The sequence below is a fragment of the Pongo pygmaeus genome, chromosome 10 (genome assembly GCF_028885625.2).
Source record: "Pongo pygmaeus isolate AG05252 chromosome 10, NHGRI_mPonPyg2-v2.0_pri, whole genome shotgun sequence".
In the NCBI taxonomy this organism is placed as follows: Eukaryota; Metazoa; Chordata; class Mammalia; order Primates; family Hominidae; genus Pongo; species Pongo pygmaeus.
The window spans coordinates 107,463,513-107,489,520 of record NC_072383.2 but is presented as its reverse complement, the minus strand read 5'-3'; the positions used below and the strand labels follow the sequence as shown (position 1 = coordinate 107,489,520).

At 48.3% G+C, this 26,008-nt stretch overlaps 1 protein-coding gene across 2 annotated transcripts; it reads right to left on the bottom strand.

The window, feature by feature from the left end:
- Nucleotides 1-3,639: 3,639 nt before the first annotated feature.
- On the bottom strand, nt 3,640-25,282 carry DAO (D-amino acid oxidase). 2 transcript variants are annotated; one of them, XM_054443301.2, is made up of 12 exons: nt 25,226-25,282; nt 24,337-24,486; nt 19,374-19,576; nt 17,006-17,120; nt 15,033-15,109; nt 14,308-14,373; nt 11,563-11,617; nt 10,242-10,346; nt 7,590-7,672; nt 5,884-6,001; nt 5,206-5,304; nt 3,640-4,276 (listed from the first exon to the last, which is right to left on the bottom strand). In XM_054443301.2, exons 3-12 carry the CDS (start codon nt 19,565-19,567, stop codon nt 4,145-4,147), a joined length of 1,044 nt encoding a protein of 347 aa, XP_054299276.1. In that variant the 5' UTR covers nt 19,568-19,576; nt 24,337-24,486; nt 25,226-25,282; the 3' UTR covers nt 3,640-4,144. The 2 variants fall into 2 exon arrangements, with proteins under 2 accessions (XP_054299276.1, XP_054299275.1); XM_054443300.2 differs by lacking the exons at nt 24,337-24,486; nt 25,226-25,282 and adding an exon at nt 24,170-24,266.
- Between the last annotated feature and the right edge of the window lie 726 nt (nt 25,283-26,008).

Below are 26,008 nucleotides of genomic sequence, written 5' to 3'. Positions count from 1 at the left end.
TTGGCACCAGGGACTGGTTTCGTGGAAGACAATTTTTCCACAGATGGGGTGCTGTGGGGGGCAGTGGTAGTTTAGGCATTAGATTTCTCATAAGGGGCTGGGGGTGGTGGCTTATGCCTGCAATCCCAGGACTTTGGGAGGCCAAGGTGGGTGGATCACTTGAGGTCAGGAGTTCAAGAACAGCCTGGCCAACATGGTAGAAGCCTGCCTCTACTAAAAATACAAAAATCAGCCAGGCGTGGTGGCACGCACCTGTAGTCCCAATTACCTGAGAGGCTGAGGCAGGAAAGTCACTTGAACCCAGGAGGAGGAGTGTTCAGTGAGCCGAGATTATGCCACTGCACTCCAGCCTGGGTGACAGAACGAGACTTAGTCTCAAAAAACAAAAAACAAACAAAAAAAAAACAAAAAACAAATTCTCATCAGGAGCAAGCAACCTAGATCGCTCGCATGCACAGTTCACAATAGGGTTTGCACTCCTATGAGAATCTAATGCCACCGCTGATCTGACAGGAGGCAGAGTTCATGCGGTAACGCTCTCTCACCCACCACCCACGCCCTGCTGTGCAGCCCAGTTCCTAACAGGCCACAGACCATTATCAGTCCGCGGCCTGGGGGTTGGGGGCCCCTGCCCTACAGAATTTAAGATGGGTAAAGAAATCACATTGGTCAAAAACTAAATGCTGGGTCTTACTCCAAGCACCAGGAAGTGCCCTTGCCCGGGGATCCTTGTCAGAGTCCTCTCATCTTGGCCCAAATGTAGCTATGAGGAAGAGAGAGCTAGTTCCTTTTCAGTGTGCTTGCGGAGAGAGTTGAGGAAGAGGCCCAATCGATCCCTTCATAGCTACATATTCCCCACCCCCCAACACCCCCCGCTCCCCTCCACAATTTGGATTCAGTCTTGTGTGGTAGTTGAAAGTGAAGCACTCGGCCTGGTGTGGTGGCTCACGCCTGTAATCCCAGCACCTGGGAGGCCGAGGTGGGCAGATCACAAGGTCAGGAGTTTGAGACCAGCCTGACCAACATGGTGAAACCCTGTCTCTACTGAAAACACAAAAATTAGCCAGCCATGGTAGTGCGTGCCTGTAACCTCAGCTACTCGTGAGGCTGAGGCAGGACAATTGCTTGAATCCGGGAGGCAGAGGTTGCAATGAGTCAAGATCATGCCACTGCACTCCAGCTTGGGCGACAGAGCAAGACTCTGTCGGGTGTGGGGAAAGAAAGTGAAGCACTGGAATTGCATAATTTCTGAGCCAGAATCTCTATTCTATCGCATCCCAGCTATTGACTTTAGGCTACCTTCCTTCCTTTCTCTTTTCTTTTCTTCTTTTCTTCCTTCCTTCCCTTCCCCTTCCTTCCTTCCTTCCTTCCTTCCTGTCTCTCTTTCTTCCTCCCTCCCTCTCTCCCTCCCTTCCTCTTTCTTTCTTTCTTCTTTCTTTTTCTTTCTTTTTTTTTTTTGACAGAGCCTCACTGTGTTGCCCAGGCTGGAGGGCAGTGGCATGATCTAGGCTCACTGCAACCTCCACTCCTAGGTTCAAGTGATTTTCCTGCCTCAGCCTCCAGAGTAGCTGGGATTACAGGCACCTGCCATCACGCCCCGCTAATTTTTTTATTTTTAGTAGAAACAGGGTTTCACCATGTTGGCCAGGCTTGTGTCGAACTCCTGACCTCAAGTGATCTACCCGCCTTGCCCTCCCAAAGTGCTGGGATTACAGATGTAAGCCACCGCAACTGGCCAGGCTGCCTTTCTCTGCCTCAGTCTTCTCACCTATGAAATGGGATAATAGCTACCTCATGAGGCATGTGTAAGGATTAAATGAGCAATGTTTTCTAAGAGTTTAGCACAAAGTATGGTACCCAGACTGAATATATTAAGTTTTAGCTATAATAATAATTACTGGCTAGACGCGGTGGCTCATACCTGTAATCTCAGCATTTTGGGAGGCCGAGGCGGGTGGATCACGAGGTCAGGAGTTCATGACCAGCCTGGCCAAGATGGTGAAACTCCATCTCTACTAAAAATACAAAAATTAGCCAGGCAGGTTGGCGGGCGCCTGTAATCCCAGCTACTCTGGAGGCTGAAGCCGAGAATTGCTTGAACCCGGGAGGCGAAGGTTGCAGTGAGCTGAGATTGTGCCACTGCACTCCAGCCTGGGCAACAGAGCGAGATTCCATCTCAAAATAATAATAATAATAACTGTTGTCGTTGTTAGGATAGATGTCTACCTTAAATCTCCTCTCTCTCACCCTACTTAGCCTGGGCCTGGCCAGCATCATGGCAGATGCTTCATGAAACAACCCTCATGGAAATGGCATGGCATGGCATGGCATGGCAGGAGCCAACTGAGACCTCTTCACAGCACACAGGGGACTCCTGGGCCAAGATGCACGAGGATTCCTAGGCTCTGGCCTTTCACAGAAACCCAGACAGGTGAAAATCAACCTCAGAGGCTGAGGCTGGTAATTAGGGATGAAGATGCTAAGGGGTCTCCTAGGCTCATTTAAGGCTTTCAAAAACATCTGGGAGCTTGTTTGTCATTTCAGAGGGTGCCAGCCCAAAGACAAGAGAGATGTTAAATTGCCCTCCAAAAAAGGAGTATGCTTGGTGAGTTTAGTTCTTGCTATCGCTTAAACGTCCCTGCCAAAACTCATGTTGAGACTTAGTCCTTAATGTGGTGGTCTGGAGAGGTGGCGCCTTTAAGAGGTGATTGGATCCTAAGAGCGCTACTCTCATAAATGGATTAATCCATTTATCAATTAATGGGCTATTAGGTTAATGGATTAATGGATCATATTGGGAAGGAAACTGGTGTCTTTCTAAGACAAGGGAAAGAGCTGAGCTAGCACATTAGCACAATCAGCCCCCTCACCACATGATGCCCTGAGCCTCCCTGGGACTCTGCAGAGAGTCCCCACCTCTGCACCAGCCAGAGAGAAGGCTCTTGCTAGATGTGGCCCCTCAACCTTGGACTTCTCAGACTCTATAACTGTAAGAAATAAATTCCTTTTCTCTATAAATTCCACAGTTTCGGCCAGGCATGGTGGCTTATGCCTATAATCCCACCACTTTGGGAAGCTGAGGCAGGAGGATCACAAGGAGTTCAACACCAGCCTTGACAACATGGCCAAACCCCGTCTCTACAAAAACAAAAAAACAAAAAAACAAAAAAACCCACACACACACACAAAATTAGCTGGGCATGGTAGGAAGTGCCTGTAGTCCCAGCTACTCGGGTGGCTGAGGAGGGAGGATCATTAGAACCTGGGAGGCGGAGGTTGCAGTGAGGCAAAATCATGCCACTGCACTCCAGCCTGGGTGACAGAGAGAGATCCTGTCTTAAAAAAAAAAAAAAAGAAAAAGAAATCTCCAGTTTCAGATACTCTGTTATAAGCAACAGAAAATGGACTAAAACAGTTCTCTATGAAGGGGTTCCTTGTGGGATGATCCCTCCAGTGGCCCCTCCTCAAAGTTTACGTGGTGCTCATGGGGCCACTCGGTGAATAGCTGATGTCATTTGGAATTCTAGATGTGGAACAAACACCATGTATTACTAGTTCAGTGCCTCACCTCTCTGCCCCCTCCACACCCCAGTTGTATGTATAACCTCCTACAACAAACACAACAGATACAACAAAATTTGTTCCAGCATTTTCTCAAATTTGTGTCATGGCATTCATGGGTGCTCTGAGCAAAAGAGTTCCATAGCCAGATAGGCTTAGCAAGCACTGGGTTAAACAACATCAGATAGTTGTCTTTGCTGCAGGACTTTTCAGAACCTTTAATATGTTAGTACAACTTGTAATCAGGTTACTTAGCCTCAATTATCCTCCATTTTCTGTGGCTCTGGGCAGTTGGCCTCTTTGATTTTCTGAGCTGTCCTTTCTTCTGAAGACTCATGGAATAACAGCCTCAGCTGTTGTCTATAATGCCAGACCCAGAGAAGGTAGAGGGATTTTGGTGATGAGAGGGGCCCCATGTTGAGCTGAACCCTTCTCCAGGCACTGACTTTGTGGTTTTCTCTCACCTCATGCTTCTTTGAGGAAAGAAGTGAGGGATAAGCAATGGCTTATGAAGGAGCACATTGATTTGTTGGCTGACGGGAGAAGGGAGTTCTTGTGGGGGAGGCAGCAGTCACTGGAGTCTTCAGAGGTGGGATGGTGGCATTCTGGACAATTTCTTTTCTTCCAGGATTCTCCCAAAGAGCTTGGCTGCCTCCAGGGCACATCCCCAGTGGATAGTGAGCCCATAGCCTCCATGACCATAGTTGTGGATGACCTAGGAGAAGCAAGAGAGAAGGTGGCCAGGTCCGAGAGGGACAGTGGAAAGAATAGATGAAGCTCTTCTGCCCTGGAAGACTCAGGAGCCTCCTGAAGAGTCCTGGGCAAAGCCAGATGCCACCTGAGTTTCTCTTGGCACCCGGGTGGAATGGTGGGGACCCCCTGGAACAGTTGCAAGAGATGATGGGGCAGCCGCAAAATGGATATCTGGAAAATAGCCTTGGAGTCAAATTCAAATCACATCCCAGCCCTGCCTTCCACCAGTGGTCTGACTTGGGCAAGTGACTTCACCTCTTAATTCACCCCAGTTTCCTCATCTGAAGCATAGGGAGAACTGTCCCTATCCCAAAGAGCTCCAGAGGAGATTTAATAACGTCATCCATGTAATGGACTTGCTGCTGTGTCTGACACAAAGTACACATCCAGTAAGTACACATTTTCCTGCTATTTGACCACAGACTTTAGAAAACCAACCTCATTCACCGTTTCACCACCACCATTAACACTGCCATTGATACTGTCATCTCTGCCACACCATTAATATCGCCAATGAGACAGTTAGTGCAGCCATGTTAACACTGCCTTTGAGATTGTCACCTCTGCTGTGGTATTAAAATCCTTGATAGTGTCATTTCCATCAGCACCAACTACCATCCCCACTCCCAATCACACCATTATCAACATTGATCTCATCAGCACCACCTCCATTAACATCACCACTGCCCCTCTATGTAACCTTTAGCAGGTCCTTAACCATCATTGAGCCTCAGTTTCCCCATTTATAGAGGAGGGGATATTAGCCACCACTGCCCCTGCCTGCCAGGGAGCCTGTGTGGAACCTGAGATCAGACATGACTGTTCCCTGAAAATGCCAGAGCCATCTGAGGAGTGGAAGAGGGCATTACTTTCCTTGCCATGGGAGCATACCTCTGTGTTTGAAGGTCCAGTGCGAAGCTGTTCTCTTTCTAGCCGAATCTGGGGGCGTACTGGCCGGAAGCCAGTTTGTTCACCAATAATTCTTGCATTCTGGAAAGAAAAGTGCTGATCACTCATTTCTGGATTTTTTTTTCCTGCTGCCATTTTTAGGTAGTAGTGAGTTAGCTTTTAGAATCTCATCACCACCACCACTAATATAATCACAGTCGTCTTTATCAATCACCACTACCACCAACACCATCTTTACCAGCTACCAACATCATTACCATTACTGCTTCCACCTTTCCACCAATTCCATCATCAACCACCACCCTCACCATCAGCCACCACCATAATTTAACAACTGTCACCACCTTATCACCATCACTATTACCATTCTCAGCATTTTCCTCACCATCAATACCAACTCATCCTCACCACCATCACTACTGTCATCATCACTCGCAGACAAATGTGAAAACCAAGGGCTCTCAGCCATGGCCAGACAGGATTCATTAGCCCATAGCAAGAACTTCCCTGTACATTGTCAAATTCTGTTATATTCCACATCCCTTGCTGGAATTAATTTGCCCAATTATCCCAGCGGTGGCATCTTCCCGTCCTGAAGTGTCCTCATTACCAAGCTCCCAGGACCTTGGTCTAGGGCACTGCTACTCCTCCCTACCTTACCTTCAGTGTGGGCTCCAGTCTGCAACAGCCTTCCCAAATGGTGTTGTGGTCCTGGATATTGTTTAGTTCACTCCAGTTTCCCAACTGGAAGATGCCTCCAAGAGTAACTGTCTGGTTCCTAGATACAAACGAGGAGGGTCAAGGATGAAGGAAAATGAAGGCTCTGAGATGAATAAAGGTCATTACCATCAACCTTGTCACCTCTGCTAACAACACCACCATCACTACCTCAATTGCCACTGTCATCACCATCAACACCAACAATGAACTCTTCCATCACCACTTCCATCAATGTTGTCATCTCCGTGAACAACATTGTCTTCACTGCTATCATTAATAGGTGATCACCACCAACTGCGTTAATCATTTCATCACCACCATTAACATTGCCATTGATATTGTCATCTCCACGACACCAGTAACATTGCCATTGAGACAACATGGTTGGTGCAACCATGTTATTAACATTGCCTTTGAGATTGTCAGCTCTGCTACAGTATTAACACCATTGATAGTGTCATTTCCATCAGCACCAACTACCATCCCCACTCCCAATCACACCTTCATCAACACTGATCTCCTCATCAGCACCAGACCACCTCCATTAACATCACCACTCTACCACTCTTATGCTAATCACCACCCCCATGAACGCTGTCTTCCCCATCAATACAATATTATCCCTGCTACCACCATTCCGCTATCAACAATATTGTCATCCCATGAACACCACCACTGGTTTCAGTGACATTGTCATCTCCACCATTAACATTACCGTCACCATCAAGCCCAATCACCATTCCCATTCCCACTCCCATTATTGCCATTCACACCCCCCTTTTTTTTTTGAGACAAGGTCTCGCTCTGTGGCCCAAGCTGGAGTACAGTGGTGTGATCATGGCTCACTGCATCCTCAACCTCCCAGGTTCAAGCAATCCTCCCATCTCAGCCTCCTGAATAGCTGGGACCACAGGCGTACACCATCACGCCTGGCTAATTTTTGTATTTTTGTAGAGACGGGGTCTCGCCATGTTGCCCAGGCTGGTCTTGAACTCCTGGGCTCAAGAAATCCTCCCACATTGGCCTCCCAAAGTGCTGGGATTACAGGCGTGAGCCACCTACATACCACTTTTAGTGTCACCACATTACATCCACTGCCTTTGTCTCCAGCATCACCACTATTGTCATCCAAAAGAATGTTCACGGTAGACCTCAGTCGAGGCTGAGTCTGCCTTCCCAGGGATTCAGTAGCTCAAACTCACTAAAAACATTGAAAGGGGCCAGGCACAGTGGCTCACGCCTATAATCCCAGCACTTTGGGAGGCGAGGGTGGGTGGATCACCTGAGTCAGGAGTTCAAGACCAGCCTGGCCAACATGGTGAAACCCTGTCTCTACTAAAAATACAAAAAATTAGCTGGGTGTGGTGGTGGGCACCTGTAATCTCAGCTACTTGGGAGGCTGAGGCAGGATAATTGCTTGAACCTGGAAGGCAGAGGTTGCAGTGAGCCAAGATCGCACCATTGCACTCCAGCCTGGGCAACAAGAGTGAAACTCTGTCTCAAGAAATAATAATAAAAAATAAATAAATACATAAAAACATTGAAAGGGAACAACTGCAGGGAGTAAGGAGCCTGGGGCAGGCAGCAGGGGCATGAAGAGGGCATGAAGGGGACCCCTCTTCTGCCCGAGAACAGTCCAATTTTACCCTGGGATGATGTACGGGGAATTGTAGATGCCTCTCTCTGGGTCATGGGTGAGAATGAAGTGCTTCATCCAAGGGGCGTCCACCTGTTGATTCAGGGCAGGAAAGTCTCATCAGCGGAGGTGAGTCAATGTGGCTGCCCTTGCTCCCCTCCGTGGCCAGATGTCCTGACAAGAGTGGCCAGGCTGATTCCTTACAAGACCTCTCATGACCCTATGGCCCAAGTCTGCACCTGACTGCTTGCCTTTTGCAGGAAGAGCTGCCCTAATTGGCAGCCACCCCTGCTCCCTGAAGCATTGTTTCTCCTCACCCACGTGTCCGAAGAAAAGCACCAGTACACACATGTAAATGCATACACATGAGAAATAAAATAAAATTCTAAGCCCCCAACTGACTGAACAGACCCCCTCTTGGCCCCAGGAGCCCCAGAGAAACCTTGGAGCTGAGTTCACAGCCACAGGGGAACGGGAGGTCCTACACGTCTCATTATATCCCCTCCCTCAATGACCTGACCAAAGTTAGGCTTTCTTCCCTAAGGGGTAAGCAGAAACCAGCCCTTTCAACAGACTCCACACTGATAACATCAATGACAAGCTTATCTTCCCAGATACAGAACTTCCTCCATTCCTTTTTTCTTCAAACCTTCAATTTTTTGTTTTTTTTTTTTTGAGACAGAGTCTTGCTCTGTTGCCAGGCTGGAGTGCAGTGGCACAGTCTTGGCTCACTGCAGCCTCTGCCTCCCAGGTTCAAGCGATTCTCTTGCCTCACCCTCCCAAGTAGCTGGGATTACAGGCACCTGCCACCACACCCAGCTAATTTTTTGTATTTTTAGTAGAGATGGGGTTTCACCATGTTGGCCAGGCTGGTCTCGAACTCCTGACCTTGTAATCCACCTGCCTTGGCCTCCTAAAGTGCTGGGATTACAGTTGTGAGTCACCGCGCCTGGCCCAAACCTTCATCTTATCTTATGTAAAATGAAGATTTACTGGGCACTAACTAAAGCCTTACAAATATGCAATCATTCTCTCACTGCTGCACCCTTCTCTCACTTTTTTAAAAAAGAAAATGTATAAAGACTAAATCTCCTGAGAACCTCTTTGGAAAAATGAGTCACGGGTGTATCTGTGACTCGCATTTTTCCTGGGCGCGCCCTCAAACTGGTTCCACAAACCTCGATGATTTGAGACTTATGCCTCAGTCATTCATTTGGTTGTCACACCCATCAGCCCACATTAGGAACACACACATGCACCCCTACACACAGAAGCACACACACCTGCACCCCTATGAACACTCACAGGTGCACATGCACACACACACCCTCACACACATGCGCACACACACATACCCTCACATGCATCTCCACACACCCCTCACACACATGCACACATATACCCTCACATTCATGCTCACACACACCCTTACATACATGCACACACCCTCACACACATGCACACACATACCCTCACACACATGCACACATACCCTCACACACATACACACACACCGTCACACACATACATACACTCTCCCATACATGCGCACACACCCTCACATACATGCACACCCCCCCACATATGTGCACACACACCGTCACACATATGCGCACACCTTCACACACATGCACACACACCCTCACATATGTGCACACACACTGTCACACATATGCACACACCCTCACACACATGCACATACACCCTCACACACATGCACACACACACCCTTACATACACGCACACTCACATACATGCACACACACATACCCTCACACATATGCACACACACAGCAAGAGGAGGCATGGAACAATGCTTGCACGCACAGGCTCTTAAGCCAGGTTGCCTGGATTCCAATTCCAATTGCACTGCTTACTACTGTGTGAACTTCTGCCTGTTACTTAACTCCTCTGTGCCTCAATTTCTTCATCTGTAAGATGGCAATGACGATATGGTAGTACCCAGCTCAAACGGCTGTGGCCATCACTAAATTAATTAACACAATAGGCTGAGTGTGGTGGCTCATGCCTGTAATCCCAGCACTTTGATAGGCCAAGGCGGGGGAATCACTTGAGCCCAGGAGTTTGAGACCAGCCTGAGCAATATGGTGAAACCCTGTCTCTACAGAAAATAAAATAATTAGCTGAGCATGGTGGTGGCATGCGTCTGTAGTCCCAGCTACTCAGTAGGCTAAGGTGGGAGCCTGGGAGATCAAGGCTACAGTGAGCCATGATCAAGATACTGCACTCTAACCTGGGCAACAGAGTGATATCCTGTCTCAATAATAATAATAACAATGATAATAATAATAACACAATTAATAATAATTAATAATAATAATAAACACAATAAAGTGCTTAGGACTGTATCTGGTGCTTGGTAAACACTCTAATGTTTGCTATTTTTATTGCAATACAGGCATATGCTGCTACCACATAGGTACAAGAGCATACATGCATGCTTCACGATCAAGAGGAAATCCCGAAAGAGAGAAATGGGGGTGGGACAGGTTTGTTTTTTTTTTTACATGTCAATTCCCTGTGGTCCGGGGGGGGTCCTCTAACAGATGTTCCTGATTTGTCCATGATCTTGAGAGATGAAATAAGCATGCAGAATGATCTTCCTGTTAACAAAAGGCAGGGGTCTCACCCTCACACTCACCTTAATGATCTGCCCCCGGCCTGGCTGCAGCAGGGGGTCTGGTTGTAGCGCCCCAGCCCATACCCCAGTGCAGTTGACAATCACGTCTGCGCCTTCTCTTGCCACCTGGTAGCAACCAACAGGGTAGTGGGGGATGAAAGGTGGGGAAGACCCTGGTATCCCCCGTTCTCTCTTCCCCTTTCTTCTACCCCCAATCTGTCTACTCGCTGATGAACAGTGGGGAGAGGTCTCAATGAGGAATCAGAGGGGCCTGGCTCCAAATTTTCACACTGCCATTTACCTGACGTGTGACCTTGAAAATGGCTCGTTACCTCCTTAATGCTCGGCTGCCCCTGTAAAATGAGGCTGCCCATGGCTATTCATAGGCTGCTATGAGGCTCCTGTACAACTCTGAATATAAAAGTGGTTGTAAAACAGTTCTTTGGATGGGGGAAATCTTCCCGGAACCTCCCAAAAGAAGTCAGAAAGGAAGCAGAGATAGTTCTCTTTCTCCTTCTGACTCCTTTTAACTTTATTCTCTTGCCTTCCACTCTGCCAGGACATTTGCAGAAGACATGTTGGAACCCCAGCTCTGTCTACAGATGAGGTGATCTCATCTCAAGCACGCATCATGAGCCCCTAAGCTCCCCAACCCAGCCCCAGTGACTCTCACCACAAGTCAGTCAAGGGACACACACATTGCAAGACGCTACTATTGTTCCTGAGTGAATGACTGAGAATGAGGACTGCATTGGGTCGACCATGTATCTTCAGGGCCTGACCAGAGCAAGTTAGTCCTCATGACATAGCACTAGTAGCTACATGTACGGAGCGCCTTCCGTGTGCCAAGCAGGGTTCTAGATGCTGGGATGGAATGAAGCCATACAGTAAAGCTCTTGTTGCTGGTGCCTGGAGATGGTGGCTTTTCCTATCATTATTATTGGTGGTGGTGTTGCTTTAGAGGTGAGTCAGCTGAGGGCCTGGACTTTGCAGAAAGACCAACCCAGATGTCAGTAGGGTTAGGAAGCAACCAAGTGTCTGACCTTGGAGTGCAGCTGACACTGAGAAAATGCAGCCAGCTCTCTAGCCCCAAAACTCATTGAGTCTCAGACATAAATCAGCCCCTAATGGCCACCATGATCCCAGTGTTCCTTTGTTCCCAATACCAACATGAAGGCAGAGACCTCCTCCTTCAGAATACCTGAGTCCTCCTGGGGCAAGGGTCTGCGGCAGGCATGTGGGGACCCTAGGAGCCTGAGAAGGAGCCCCTGACTCAGCAGCAGGAAGCAGAGGCCTCCCCTCTTCTCCCTTCCCCATCCCCTACATCAGCCCTGCAGCTCACCTCCTCAAAAGACTCCACCTTCCGCTGGAAGAACTTCACTCCCCTCTCAGTTAACCTGGGTTGATCAAACACATCAAAAAGTTATCTGCCCCATCCCACCAAGAGGGTGGCACAGGGACCTTTCTCAAACAACCTTCTGCAGACGTTAGTCGCACAGGATGCTGCTTGAGAAGATGGCTGTGTCATCAAATCAGCTCATGAGCACCTAGCTGGACTGGCGGTCCACAAAATCTCTCTTGAGAAACCAGAGATGGTCCAAGCCCCTTGCTGGGCAGATGGAGTTGGGGAACGGCCTTGCTGAAGGCCATAGAGTGAGTCAATGATGGAGTTGGAACTCATACCCAGGCCTCTTAGCCCCCAGTACTTCCTATGACCACCACATTGCTTTGTAACAGCAAAGGGGATGAGATTCAGAGTAGAGAAGGGGAGAGTTGTACCAGTGCCAAATTCCCCTTTGTCAGAAGCCGGGCATGAGGAGGGAGGTGGGCTGAGGACATCCACCCTCCCTTTAAACATCCCATAGGAAAAACATCTATCACGATTAGAAATACACTAGAAACAGCCATGCGTGGTGGCTAACGCCTGTAATCCCAGTACTTTGGGAGGCCGAGGTGGGTGGATCACGAGGTCAGGAGATCGAGACCATCCTGGCTAACACGGTGAAACCCCGTCTCTACTAATAATACAAAAAAAAAAAAAAATTAGCTGGACATGGTGGTGGGCGCCTGTATTCCCAGCTACTCGGGAGGCTGAGGCAGGAGAAAGGCATGAACCCAGGAGGCGAAGCTTGCAGTGAGCCGAGATTGCACCACTGCACTCCAGCCTGGGTGACAGAGCAAGACTCCATCTCAAAAAAAAAAAAAAAAAAAAAAAGGAAGGAAGAAAGAAATACAGTAGAAACATCCAAAGAACAGGAAATAAGCCAAAAAGAAGGTGAAGCATACCCTCGGAACTATCTCATTTCCATCATTTCCTCAAGAGAGAAAAACCATGGGCATGTTTTTCCTGGAAAAGACTGGACAAGTGTCATGTGTCCCCAGGTTAGGAGAAATAGCCATGTCTTAGTACAATGATTCCCAAACGTGGCTGATAATTAGAATCACCAGGAAGCTTCTTAAAATGCAAATTTCTGCTAGGCCTGTTTGCTCATGCCTGTAATCCCAGCACTTTGGGAGGCTGAGGCAGGAAGATTGCTTGAGCCCAGGGGCTTGAGAACAGCCTGGGCAACATAGAAAGACCCTATCTCTACAAAAATATTTAAAAATTAGATAGGCATTGTGGCACACACATGTGGTCCCAGCTACTTTGGAGGCTGAGGTGGGAGGATCACTTGAACCCAGGAGGTTGAGGCTGCTGTGAGCTGTGTTCATACCACTACACCCCACCCCAGCCTGGGTGACAAAGTAAGATTTTTGTCTCAAAAAAAAAAAAAGCAAATTTATGAAACTTATCACAGAAGTTCTAATTCAGCAGGTATAGAGTGGGGTCCTAAAATCTACCATTAAAAAAAATCTTCTGAGGTCATCTGATAAAAGCCACCATACCATATTTTTTTAATCTTTTTTTTTTTGAGACAGGGTCTCTCTCTGTCACCCAGGCTGGAGTGCAGTGGTGTGATCACAGCTCACTGCAGCCTCTACTTCCCAGGATAAAGTCATCCTCCCACCTCAGCCTCCTAAGTAGCTGTGACTACAGGCGTGCACCATTATACCTGGCTAATTTTTGCATTTTTCTGTAGAGACAGGGTTTTGCCATGTTGCCCGGGCTGGTCTTGAACTCCTGGGCTCAAGTGATCTGGCCACCTCGGCCTCTCAAAGTGCTAGGATTACAGGTATGAACCACCATGCCTGGCCTAAAAATCTTTAAAAAATAGTAATATATAAAAAATATATGGAATCAGGCCGGGCGCGGTGGCTCACACCTGTAATCCCAGCACTTTGGGAGGCTGAGGCGAGTAGATTACGAGGTCAGGAGATCGAGACCATCCTGGCTAACATGGTGAAAACCCATCTCTACTAAAAATACAAAAAGTTAGCCGGGCGTGGTGGTGGCAGGCACCTGTAGTCCCAGCTACTCAGGAGGCTGAGGCAGGAGAATGGCATGAACCCAGGAGGCGGAGCTTGCAGTGAGCCGAGATTGCACCACTGCACTCTAGCCTGGGTGACAGAGCGAGACTCCATCTCACACACACACACAAAAGTAAGTATGGAATCTCCTGAATGTATGTGACTATAAATAACAATGTATCTCTCAAGCGACTGTTTGCTAATTTAGAACACTGCAAGATTCTTATTAACATGAGGAACAAGTCAAAGACATCCACTATCATCTGTATGAGTAACATTGTTCTAGAGGTATTGGCCAAAGCAGTTAGAGAAGAAAAAAAAAAAAGAGAGGGAGATAAAAATAAAAGGCAGCTTATGTTTTGCAGATGATGTAAACATATCTGGAAACCTTAAAAGAATACATCTAAAACTATTACACAAACATTAGGGATTTGAAAGAGGTTGTTAATAGACATCATGTGTAAACAGCTACCCAGATGGTTCTGATGCCCAGCTAGGCTCAGGATCCATTGCCTCTGTGCCCAGTGGTGATCAGGACCAAGGATAGCTCCCACACCAGACCTAAGGGTTTTCTTCAAACCTTGGGATTGGTCCATGCCGGGGGAAGCCCACAAACCATCTTCTACTACACCTTGGTCTCTGGGAGGTACCTCCCTCAAAGTGAAGCTTAAAATCTCACCTTTCAGTCAGCCACTGTAGATAGTTCTTTCCCTCCAGAATTAGGCTTGTGTGGAACCAGCCATAGCTAGAGTCACAGTAGGCAAAAGGTGGAAATAAAGGTAAAAATCAGAGCTATATTTGAAGGCTGTGAAATGGAGGTGGGAGCAATGTTGTTCTGTGGGCCCAAAGGGTAGTGCCAGGACTACTACGTGAAGTTCAAGGGGGGAAGTGGTTTTGAGCTCAATGCAAGGAAAATTTTTCTATCAGACGAGGCCATATCTGACACTGGAAAATGCAAGTGGAGATTGAATGTGCATTTGTAGAGGGGATTCAGGTGTGGGATGGGGTGAGGAGAAGACCAGAGAGGCATCAGGCTGTAGAGAATAGAAAGGAGGGGTGTGGGGTCATACAGACTGGGTTGGAATCCCAGTTTGGCCACTTGGCTGTGTGACCTTAGGAAGTCACTTAGGCTCTCTGAAACTCAGTATCTTCATCTACAAAACAAGATGGTGATATGTAGCTTCTGGGCTTGAGATCTGTGATTTCATACCCCCTACCTTCCCAGCCCAAGGCCAGGTTTGAGTGGGTAGCCTCTCTGAAGGAGCTGGACCAAGGACCAGGAGACCAGGGTACCAGGGCTTGGGTAGGACAAGAAATCTGGTGCCTCTACCCTCTGCTGCCTTCTGGACAGGTCTGTCTAACTCGTGGGGCCCCAGTCCCCTTTGCCTGTGACAATAAACTCACCCGTAATCTGGGAACATATCCAGCTCTCTGGGGGTCAGCTTCCGAAATCCCAGAACTATGTCCTTCCAGGAAGGGTCCTGAAGAGGAAGGACAAAGGGGGCACTGGGTGGTATGGAAGTCAATAATAATGATAATGGGCCAGGCAAGGTGGCTCACACCTGTAATCCCAGCACTTTGGGAGGCTGAGATGGGTGGATCACCTGAGGTCAAGAACTCCAGACCAGCCTGGCCAACATGGTGAAACCCTGTCTATACTAAAAAAATAATAATAATACAAAAATTAGCAAGGTATAGTGGTGCATGCCTGTAATCCTAGATACTCAGGAGACTGAGGCAGGAGAATCGCTTGAATCTGGGAGCTGGAGGTTGCAGTGAGCCGAGATTGTGCCACTGCACTCCAGCCTGGGCCACAGAGCGAGACTTCATCTCAAAAAAAAAAAAAAAATGATAATGACAAAGACTTATGTAATGCTAAGTGCATATAAGGCACTGTTCCAAGCATTTTCTTTTACTGGTCCATTTAATCTTCACAAGAAGCCATTGGGGTGGATGCTATTCTTTCCCCAGTTTACAGATGGACCAATTGAGGCTTAGAAAGATTAAATAACTTGTCTAAGGTCACATAGCTAATAAATGGTGGTGTTGGGATTTTAACCCATACAGCTTAGTTCCAGAGTCCATGTTCTTAACCCCTATTTATGGTAAGGGTAAGAATAAGACCGAGGGTGAGTTATAGGGGAAATAGGGGAGAGAAAGCAGCAACAGTGGGAGTCTCCGGGGATGAGAGAAAGCAGCAGAGCATAGTGTCAGACAACCTGGGTGGAGACCCCAGCCTCATCACTTGCTACTTGAATTCTCTGAGACTCAGTTTCCTTGTCTGTATCATGGAGTTAATAATCACTCTTGGCCGGGTGCAGTGGCTCACGCCTGTAATCCCAGCATTTTGGGAGGCCAAGGCAGGCAGATCACTTGAGGTCAGGAGTTCGAGACCAGCCTGGCCATCATAGTGAAACCCCATCTCTTAAAAATACAAAAATTAGCCAGGCGTGGTAGTGCATGCCTGTAATCCCAACTACTCAGGAGGCTGAGACAGGAGAATGGCTTGAATCCAGGAAGCGGAGGCTGCAGTGAGCCAAGATCATGCCAATGCACTCCAGCCTGGGCAATACAGTGAGATCCTGTCTCAAAAAAAAAAAATACTCTTGGTCCCATGAAAGGTAACAGATACTGTGGATAAAGCCCTTAGCACAGTGCCAAAGGTTGAATGAAACTTGACAGCCGGCACGGGGCTCTGGGCGCAGAGCCAGACCACCCTCTCCAAGCAGCCTGAGCAAACTGTCCCAGGGCTGTGCTGTTCCTGTTAGCACACTGGGCACCATGTAGTCACAGATGGCCTGGGTTCAAATCCCACCTCCGCCACTGGCAAGCTTTGTGGCCTTGGGCAAGTTACTCCATTTCTCAGAGCCTCTGTTTTCTCATTTATTAAGTGAGGATAAGGACAGCCCTTACCTCCCGGTTATAAAGAGAATTAAATGAGTCGCTAGCTGTAAATTAGTCAGGACTGGGCCTGGCACATAATAAATGCTTTGGCAGTTTTGGCTATGATGAGTATTTTATCTCTTCTTGATAAAAAGCCTTGGGACCTTCAGGGGCACATGAAACCTTTTGGCTTCAGCACCAAGTGCCCATCACTGCAGAACTTGTTTGTATTTTAGCCATGCTAATCAAAGGCTAGTTTCCCCTGGGCATCAGAAGATTCTTCGTCCTCTGCCAATTTAACAGCAAAATTTGAAGCAAAAATAATTTTCAAAGCAAAAATAGAATTTAAACCAAACCTGTTTTGAACCCAGGAGTCTGTTGCCTATGAGACTCAAAGCACCCCACCCTCATCTGTGATTAAGGCTCTCCTGCACCCACCCTCACCACCCCAGCCCTGGGTGCTCATCCCTCATGGTCAAGAACTGCTCACCCACCGGAATGGCTTCATGGAAAAGGTTGTAACCCGAGATTAGGAACAGGCCCAGTTTTTCAGCGTTGGGAGAATGGACATGGCTCAGGAGATAGTCAAAAGTCTGTTGGCTCCAGTCCCTGGAAGGGTCATGAAGAGTTCGATCACCCAATGCCCTGAGCTGGGCAAAAAACCTTAGGTCAGCTGGCATGGGGCTGTGGCATGATCAGGAGTTTGGGGTGTGTCCAAAACCCAGAAATCCACCACGTTCACTCTTGCAACTCCCCAAGTGCCTTGGGTCTTCTCCCTCCTAAATTTTCCAATATTTCCCCATTAATAGAATAAAGAAGAGAGGGAATGAAGGATGCCCCATCATAACCATAGGGAGTGCACCTCCGGCATGGGATTACATGGCTGATGAGTTTCAGTGAAGTCCTTGACCTGGCTTTGGGGATTATGAGCCACACTGTTCAGTCCGGCTGCAAGCACCCCTCCTTGTAAACACTGGTGGCAGACATCGACTTGCAGCTCCTACAACTTTTCCTCCTCTCCCTGGGCACACAGCTCACCTACATTTCCTAGACCCTCTTGCAGCTAAATGTGACTGTGTGACTTGTTTCTGGCCAAGGGACTCTAAAGACTCTGCACATGTGGTCCTGCATGATCCTTCTGCAGTCACTGGCCCATGTGAATGGTGACATTGAGGTGACCTCAGAAGCACGTGGAAAAATGGCAGAGCCATGAGCTAGAAGGAGCTTGGGCCCCTGAATCACTGCCCACTGATCGGAAACATTGGTTTTTTACAGATGTGTGAATTAAAATTCTGGCTGGGTGCAGTGGCTCATGCCTATAATCCCAGCTCTTCAGGAGGCTGAGGCAGGAGGGTCACTTGAGGTCAGGAGTTTGAGACAAGCCTGGGTAACATAGTGAGACCCTGGCTCTACAAAAAATAAAGAAAATTATCCAGGCATGATAGCATGCACGTGTGTCCTCGCTACTTGGGAGGCTGAGGTGGGAGGATCGCTTGAGCCCAGGAGGTCAAGGCTGCAATGAGCTATGATCATGTCACTGCACTTCAGCCTGGGTGACAGGATGCCTCTTAAAAAAATTTTTTTTTAATCTGTTTGAGCTGCTATTCATTGCGTGTTCCATTTGCTGAACCATCTGGCAGTTTCTAAACTACCATAATAACCTTCGCAATTTATTTGATAAATCTGTGCATCCATCCACCCACTGAGATACTCACCCACTTAGAAGTTTTCCAGATTCAGCTGGGTGCAAGGGGTCACACCTGTAATCCCAGCAATTTGGGAGGCCAAGGAGGGCAGATCACTTGAGCCCAGGAGTTCAAGACCAGCCCAGGCAATATAGTGAGACCCTATCTCTTTAAAAAGATAAAATTTGGCAAGGCATGATGGCTCATGCCTGTAATCCCAGCACTTTGGGAGGCCAAGGAGGGCAGATCACTTGAGCCCAGGAGTTCAAGACCAGCCCGGGCAAAATAGTGAGACCCTATCTCTATTTAAAAAGATAAAATTTGGCAAGGCATGATGGCCCATGCCTGTAATCCCACCACTTTGGGAGGCCAAGGTGGGCAGATCACTTGAGGTCAGGAGTTCAAGACCAGTCTGGCCAACATGGTGAAACTCCATCTCTACTAAAAATACAAAAATTAGCCAGGCATGGTGGCAGATGCCTGTAATCCCAGTTACTTGGGAAGCTGAGGCAGGAGAATCGCTTGAACCCGGGAGGCAGGGGATGCAGTGAGCCAGGTTCATGCCATTGCACTCCAGCCTGGGTGACAAGAGTGAAACACAATCTCAAAAAATAAATAAAAATGTATAAATTAAAACAGAAGAAGTTTTCCAGATTCACCAATCATGTGGTATTGACAGGCACCCAGTTTAGGGAAGACGAGACAAAGCCTCCTAGTATCTGGCACAGAGCAAGGGGCTTAATATTTATGAATCTTTTATTTATTTTTTTCTTTTTGAAACAGAGTCTCACTCTGTCACGAGTGCAGTGGCGGAATCTCAGCTCACTGCCACTTTCACCTCCTGGGCTCAAATGGTTTTCCTGCCTCAGCCTCCCGAGTAGCTGGGATTACAGGCATGTGCCACCATGCCCGGCTAATTTTTTGTATTTTTGGTAGAGATGGGGTTTCACCACATTGCCCAGGCTGATCTGGAACTCCTGGCCTCAAGTGATCCTCCCACCTTGACCTCCCAAAGTGCTGGGATTAAAGGCGTGAACCACCACGCCTGGCATTTTCTTTATTTTATGCTAGATCAGAGCTTCCACAAGGGGCTTGCTCTTGGTGATGGGAACTCTGACTCCCTCCGCAGACTTAGGTCCATGGGCCCCCCAGGCTGCCCTATGTGACCCTCACTCACGCCTCCTGTGGGTTGCTGGGGTCAGAAAGGTAGGGCTGCCAGAAGCCGGCAGCCACGTCGGTGGTGGTGAGTGGGGTGAAGCGGTCTGCGTAGACCTTTATGTCCAGTGGCTGCAGGACTGAGTGGTAGCGCTCATGGATGCAGAGGGCGGTGGACAGCCCGATGACTCCTGCTCCAATCACCACCACATGCATTGCACCAGCCTGTGGGAAGGAAGGGTTGAGGCACACCATCATTACCATCATCTCCATCATCCTTAGCACCACTGCCACCATCCACTGAAGGCTTAGAAGGTGCCAGACACCACCAAGCCCTTTTTATATTTGACCTTCCTGATGACCCCTAGGAGGAAGGAATATCATTGTTCCCATTTTGCAAAGGGAAACACTGAGGTATGAAGAAGTGACCGAGACTTGGCCACAGTCACACGGCTGGTGAATGATGCAACTTCCTCTGGGGAGCGTCCCCCGACACCCAGTTTCTGGGCTGGGAATAGAAAAGACCCAGCAGAGGGCATGACCAACTGTAGGCTGGGTAGGCCGGTGGTTAGTGTGATGAGCTCTGGCTTCAGGACTCAGCTCTGCCACCTACTGGCCGTTAACCTTGGGCAAGATGCTGCAACCTCTAATAACCTATGCTTGAGGGGATGGATGGGAAATCGAACAAGATGCCAAACGTAACAAATTTAACAAGCTGCCTGATGCAAAAGAAGTAATATACTGACATTTGTGGAGCACCTACTGTGAGCCAGCTGGCCCTGGCACTAAGTGCTTCACAAGCATCCATTCATCCAAGTCTCCCAACACTCTTATGAGGTAGGGGTTGCTGTTATCTGTCCTGTTTTACAGAGGAGGAAACTGAGGTTCAGAGAGGTGATGTGACTTACCTGAAGTCACACAGCCAGTTAAATGGTACAGCTGTGACTTAATTTCAATTTGAGTAAACTCAAACACGCTTAATGCACACCTACCATGTGCCAGGCTGGCAGCTAGCAAATGCAGCTATGAGCATGACAGACGCAGTGTCTGGCCTCAGAACTTGGTCTTCCAGCACAGAACTCCACCTGCCTTAGGGCACAGGGCTGATTGGGCCCTGAGAAGTTTAGAAGGCCTACCAGCTTTTAACCTTGAAGCTACTTAAGCCCGCACAGCAGGGAAATATTCTGCAGGCTCCTGCTGAGGCAGAACAAGAGAATTATTTGTGCCCAGAAGAGCCAAATTCAACTTTCCCTCCTCTTCACTCACAACTCTCCTCCTGCAGACCTCAGCTCCTGGCAACTCGGGCCTGTGGCCCTGGACAGCGGGACATTCTTAATATGGCCTAGTTTTATAAAGGAGGGAAAACGGCTCCAGCGCACAAGAACTGGACTCTGTTGGGGTTTCAGAAGCCAAGTTGGAGATAGAACCAACAAACAGAAAGGTATCGTTCCTCTAGGCAATTCTCCTTCCAGCTTCGAGCCTGAGCTTTGATACTGGGGCTTAGGGGACAGCCCCTCTCAGGGACCCTTGGTCTTCTCTCTTCCCTCTTCCCCCATACTTTGCCTCTGGAGACACAATCTCTTCATCTGCAAAATAGGGTTAATCCCAATCTCACAGGGTCATTTTAAGGATTAAATAAGAAGTTTAGCAAAAGTTCTCGGTACCATGCCTGGCACAGAGTAGGCCCTCAACACACAGCAGCCTCCTTCCTGTCTCCTAGCATTCTGAGAAATCACATAGAACAAAAACATTGCAGGAACAAAAGGAGAGAGGGAGGACCAGGCGCAGTGGCTCACGCCTGTAATCCCAGTACTTTGGGAGGCCGAGGCGGGTGGGTCACGAGGTCAGGAGTTCAAGACCAGTCTGGCCAAGATAGTGAAACCCCATCTCTACTAAAAACTACAAAAATTAGCCAGGCACGGTGGCAGGCACCTGTAATCCCAGCTACTCGGGAGGCTGAGGCAGGAGAATCACTTGAACCCGGGCAGCAGAGGTTGCAGCGAGTTGAGTTCATACCATTGCATTCCAGTCTGGGCAACAGAGCGAGACTCTGTCTCAAAAAAAAAAAAAAAAAAAAAAGAGGAGAAGAGAAAGGCAGAGTCAGACCTGGCTTCACTTCTGCCTTGCTGTGTGACCTTGGCTAAGTTAATTCCCCTCTCTGGACTTTTTGACCATCTCTGCATAATTTCTGGAGAGCTGACCACTTTTTTTTCTTTTTTTTAAGAGACAAGGTCTCACTCTGTCACCCAGGCTGGAGTGCAGTGGCATGATAATAGCTCACTGCCACCTCCAATTCCTAGGCTCAAGCTATCCTCCCCCCTCAGCCTCCCAAAGTGCTGGGCTTTCAGGTGTGAGCCACTGCACCCGCTCCCTTGACCATTTTTATATGTTAACAATGAGAAGGCAGAGGAATAAAGGGCTTTCTGTATTTTTCCTAATTCTCCATGAAGAATCTAAGAGACAGTATGGCCCAGGCTGAGAGTCAGACAGACCCAGGTTCGCAGCCTGACTCGGGCACACACCAGCCATGTAACCCTGGGCAAGTTGCTCAACTTGACTGAGTGAGGGTGACCAACCTCCCCAGCTTGCCCAGGACTGAGGGTCCTCCCAGGATGCAGAATTTCAGACTAAAAGTCAGTGTGTCAGAGTCCCAGGCAAACCAGGATGAGTTGGTTAATCCTAATTGAACCTCAGTTTCCTCATCTATAAACTTTTTTTTTTTCGAGACAGAGTTTCACTCTTATCGCCCAGGCTGGAGTGCAATGGCACAATCTCGGCTCACTGCAGACTCTGCCTCCCAGGTTCAAGTGATTCTCCTGCCTCAGTCTCCTGAGTAGCTGGGATTACAGGCATGCACCAACACGCCTAGCTAATTTTTGTATTTTTAGTAGAGACGGGGTTTCACCATGTCGGCCAGGCTGGTCTCAAACTTCTGACCTCAGGTGATTTGCCGGACTCAGACTCTCAAAGTGCTAGGATTACAGGCATGAGCCACCACGCCCGACCTCATCTATAAACTTTTATGAGAGCTGACAAAGCTCCTTGCCTTAGTGTCTCCTCACTGGAATATCAGCTCCTGGACACCCAGGCGGTAAGAGGCAGAGCCCAGGCCAGCCTGACTCATAAGCCTATGTGCTTAAACGCTGTGCTTGCCAGTAAATCACACGGTTTGAAAAATCTGAGAATCAAGCTGGTAAAGAGGAATAGCCGAAGCTTCAGAGTCCTGCATTTCAAAAATAAAATATAATATAAAATAAGACAAAATAAAATAAAATGCCTGTAGGAATTTTTAGAGTGTTGGTAGGAATAGAATGGAAAATCAAAAAGGCCAGGCACAGTGGCTCACGTCTTTAATTCCAGCACTTTGGGAGGTCGAGGCCGGCAGATCACTTGAGGTCATGAGTTCAAGACCAGCCTGGCCAACATGGTGAAACCCTGTCTCTACAAAAATACAAAAAAATTAGCTGGGCATGGTGGTGCACGCCTGAAATTCCAGCTACTCGGGAGGCCGAGGCAGGAGAATCCCTTGAAACCGGGAGGAGGAGGTTGCAGTGGGCCAAAATCATGCTATTGCACTCCAGCCCAGGTGACAAGAGTGAAACTCTGTCAAAACAAGAATTTGAAAGGAAAAAAATGTGAGCCCTAAGTCAATTATCTTTTAAAAAAAATTCATTATATGAGTCAAAGTTGACATTGATTATAGCAACGTGTGTGTGTGTGTGTGTGTGTTTTAAAGTGCAAAATAAATGCATGAGGTCCTCATGACAAGCCAGAGCCAGATTGTCAGATGCGGCAGATCCAGCCTTAGGTAAAATCATTCATGCGTGTAGGTAATGAGCTTTTGGAGTTAAACGCACCCAGCTCAGTTATTCGGTTGGACGTTTTCGTGCTGTTGCTGATGTTTTTATTAGTGTTGCCGTTCTCCTCTGTTTTACACCGTTACTTCAACCCAGCAAGCTTGGAGAATGCATCCCAGAAGATGCAAACAGCTGGGATTATTATATTTGCGTGTGTGTGTGTGTGTGTGTGTGTGTGTGTGTGTGTGATTAGAATGTCAGTGTAAGTATGGAGCAGGAAGGGAACCAATGTATTTTGGTCTCTGCCACTTGCCAGACACATGTAGATGCAGTACCGACATAATCCTCTTAATCCTCTCAACTGCTCTAGGAAGTAGGGAAGGTTACTGCCCTCATTCTGGAGGCTGGGACTGAGGTTTAGGGAGGAGAAGTCACCCACCCAAGGTTACACAGTCAGTATGGGACAGCATTCGGATCTAGACCCAGTTCTATTGGCACTTTCTGCACTGCTCCAAAAAAATATTTAGGCAGTCGGCATGCAGTTGCCACTTGATGTTTTCTGCTTGTCTTTCAGTCTTGCATTTATCTGCCTAGCACCTCTCTTGTCCCCTAGAAGGCAATCTGAGACAGCTGATGCCTTTGATTACTACTTGCCCATAGTAAAGAATATGAAAGACTTGTTTTTTTAGATAAAATCAGTAAGCCAGAGATGAGGCATTTGAATGAACATAATTAGTTCTCCCTGGTTGCACCACACGGCTACTTCTTATGAAGTTGTTATTTGCAGAGTTTATCCTTGAAATGGAACAGAAGCTATGAAAGTTTGAGAACCAGGCTACCAACTCCCCCACCAAAAATAATAATGACTACCATTTGAGTACTTGCTACATACCTAGATCTGTTCTAAGCACTTTACATGCACCACCTCTTTTAACACTCAGACTCACACTGTAAGAGGGGAGTTATGATCCCCATGTTCCAGATGAAGAAACTGAGGCTTGGGGAGGGAAAAATCACTTACCTATGGTCTCTCTGCTGGATGTTTGAGAGGCTGGATCTCTCCTTTCCTGTCACCTGCCTTAGGCTGTAATGTTGAGCCCTGTCTTTGACATTGGGAGGACATGAAATCCTTTGCCTCTCCCCTCTCCCAACCCCTGTCCCCAGCTCAAAGGTGCATCTGCCACTCACCGGAAGTACCAAACTGCTGGAGAGACCAGACAACTGCAGTGTGGGGACACAGGATGCTATTTCCTGAGGGAAAGCTCCTGATTCTGGGGCGTCTTGTTTCCAGCCCTCTGTCAGCCAGCCCGGACTGGAGTGCAGGGTCAAAGTCTGGAGCTATGGACAGGGCACGGCTTGAGGGGTGGGGCTCAGCACTGCACTGCCCACAGAGACTGGACCCAGGCCTGGCTGGCAGACCTCGCTCCCAGTCCCTGAAAAGTTGCCTGACTTTTCCGGCTGATCTCAAGCCCCTGTGGACAGGCCTCGGGAGAGGGAGGGAGGGCAGGCATTCTTGGAGGGTTGATGAGCACAAGAAGGTCTGTCTCTCTGGCCAGCTGGAGAGGATCCCCTTTCTTCCCTCTTCCTGCTGCCACCCTGGGGGAGGGTCAGGACATTCCCTGGGGCACTGTAGGCCTGGCCTGCGGGGAGGGGGGGGGTGGTCAGCCTGGCAGCCCCTGAGGGAAGAGGAGAGGAACAGGACAGGGGCTCCCTGGGCCAGCCCGATGCCATTCCAGGACGCTGGGGAGATGAGGCCAAGGACAGACTGGAGGTGACGCCTGTGTGGGCCATGAGGATGCGTGGCTCTTTGCTCCCGTATCCCAGAGACGCAAGCGGCAGGACTCCAGGCCCTTCCTCTGCCAGGGATAGACATGGAGCTGTGATTTTTAGAGCCCAGAGATCTGCAGGCACCTCACTGTACAGATGGGAAGACTGAGGCCTGAGAGAGAGGGACCAACCAGCCCTGAGGGAGGCATTCTTTGGGTCAGCTTTAGCAATCCGGCCTCTAACACCTGTCTTTAGTATCATCAAATAAAAAGGTGAAGATGAAATAAGAAAATGCATGCAAAATACTCACTGCATAGTATTTTTTCTTTTTTTCTTAAGAGACAGGGTCGGCCGGGCACAGTAGCTCACATCTGTAATCCTGACACTTTGGGAGGCCAAAGTGGGTGGATCATCTGAGGTCAGGAGTTCAAGACCAGCAAAACCCCGTCTCTACTAAAATTACAAAAAATCAGCTGGGAGTGGTGGGGTGTGACTGTAATCTCGGCTACTCAGGAGGCTGAGGCAGGAGAACTTCTTGAACCTGGGGGGCGGAGGTTGCAGTGAGCCGAGATGGCACCACTGCACACTCCAGCCTGGGCTACAGAGTGATACTCTGTCTAAAAAAAAAAAAAAAAAAAAGAAAAAGGGAAAAAAAAGACAGGGTCAGGCCAGGCTCAGTGGCTCATGCCTGTAATCCCAGCACTTTGGAAGGCCAAGGTGGATGGATCACTTGAGGTTAGGAGTTTGAGACCAGCCTGGCTAACAGGTTGGTGAAACCCCACCTAAAAATACAAAAATTAGCTGGCCACAGTGGCACATGTCTGTAATCCTGGCTACTCAGGAGGCTGAGGCAAGAGAATCACTTGAACCTGGGAGGTGGAGCTTGCAGTGAGCCAAGATCAAGCCACTGCACTCTAGCCTGGGCGACAGAGTGAGACCCTGTCTCAAAAAAAAAAAAAAAAAATAGAGAGAGATACAGGGTCTCACTCTGTCACCCAGGCCAGAGTACAGTGGTGCCTTGAACTCTTGGGCTCAAGCAATCCTTCTGCTTCGGCCTAGCCAGGACTACAGATGCATGCCATAACACCAACCA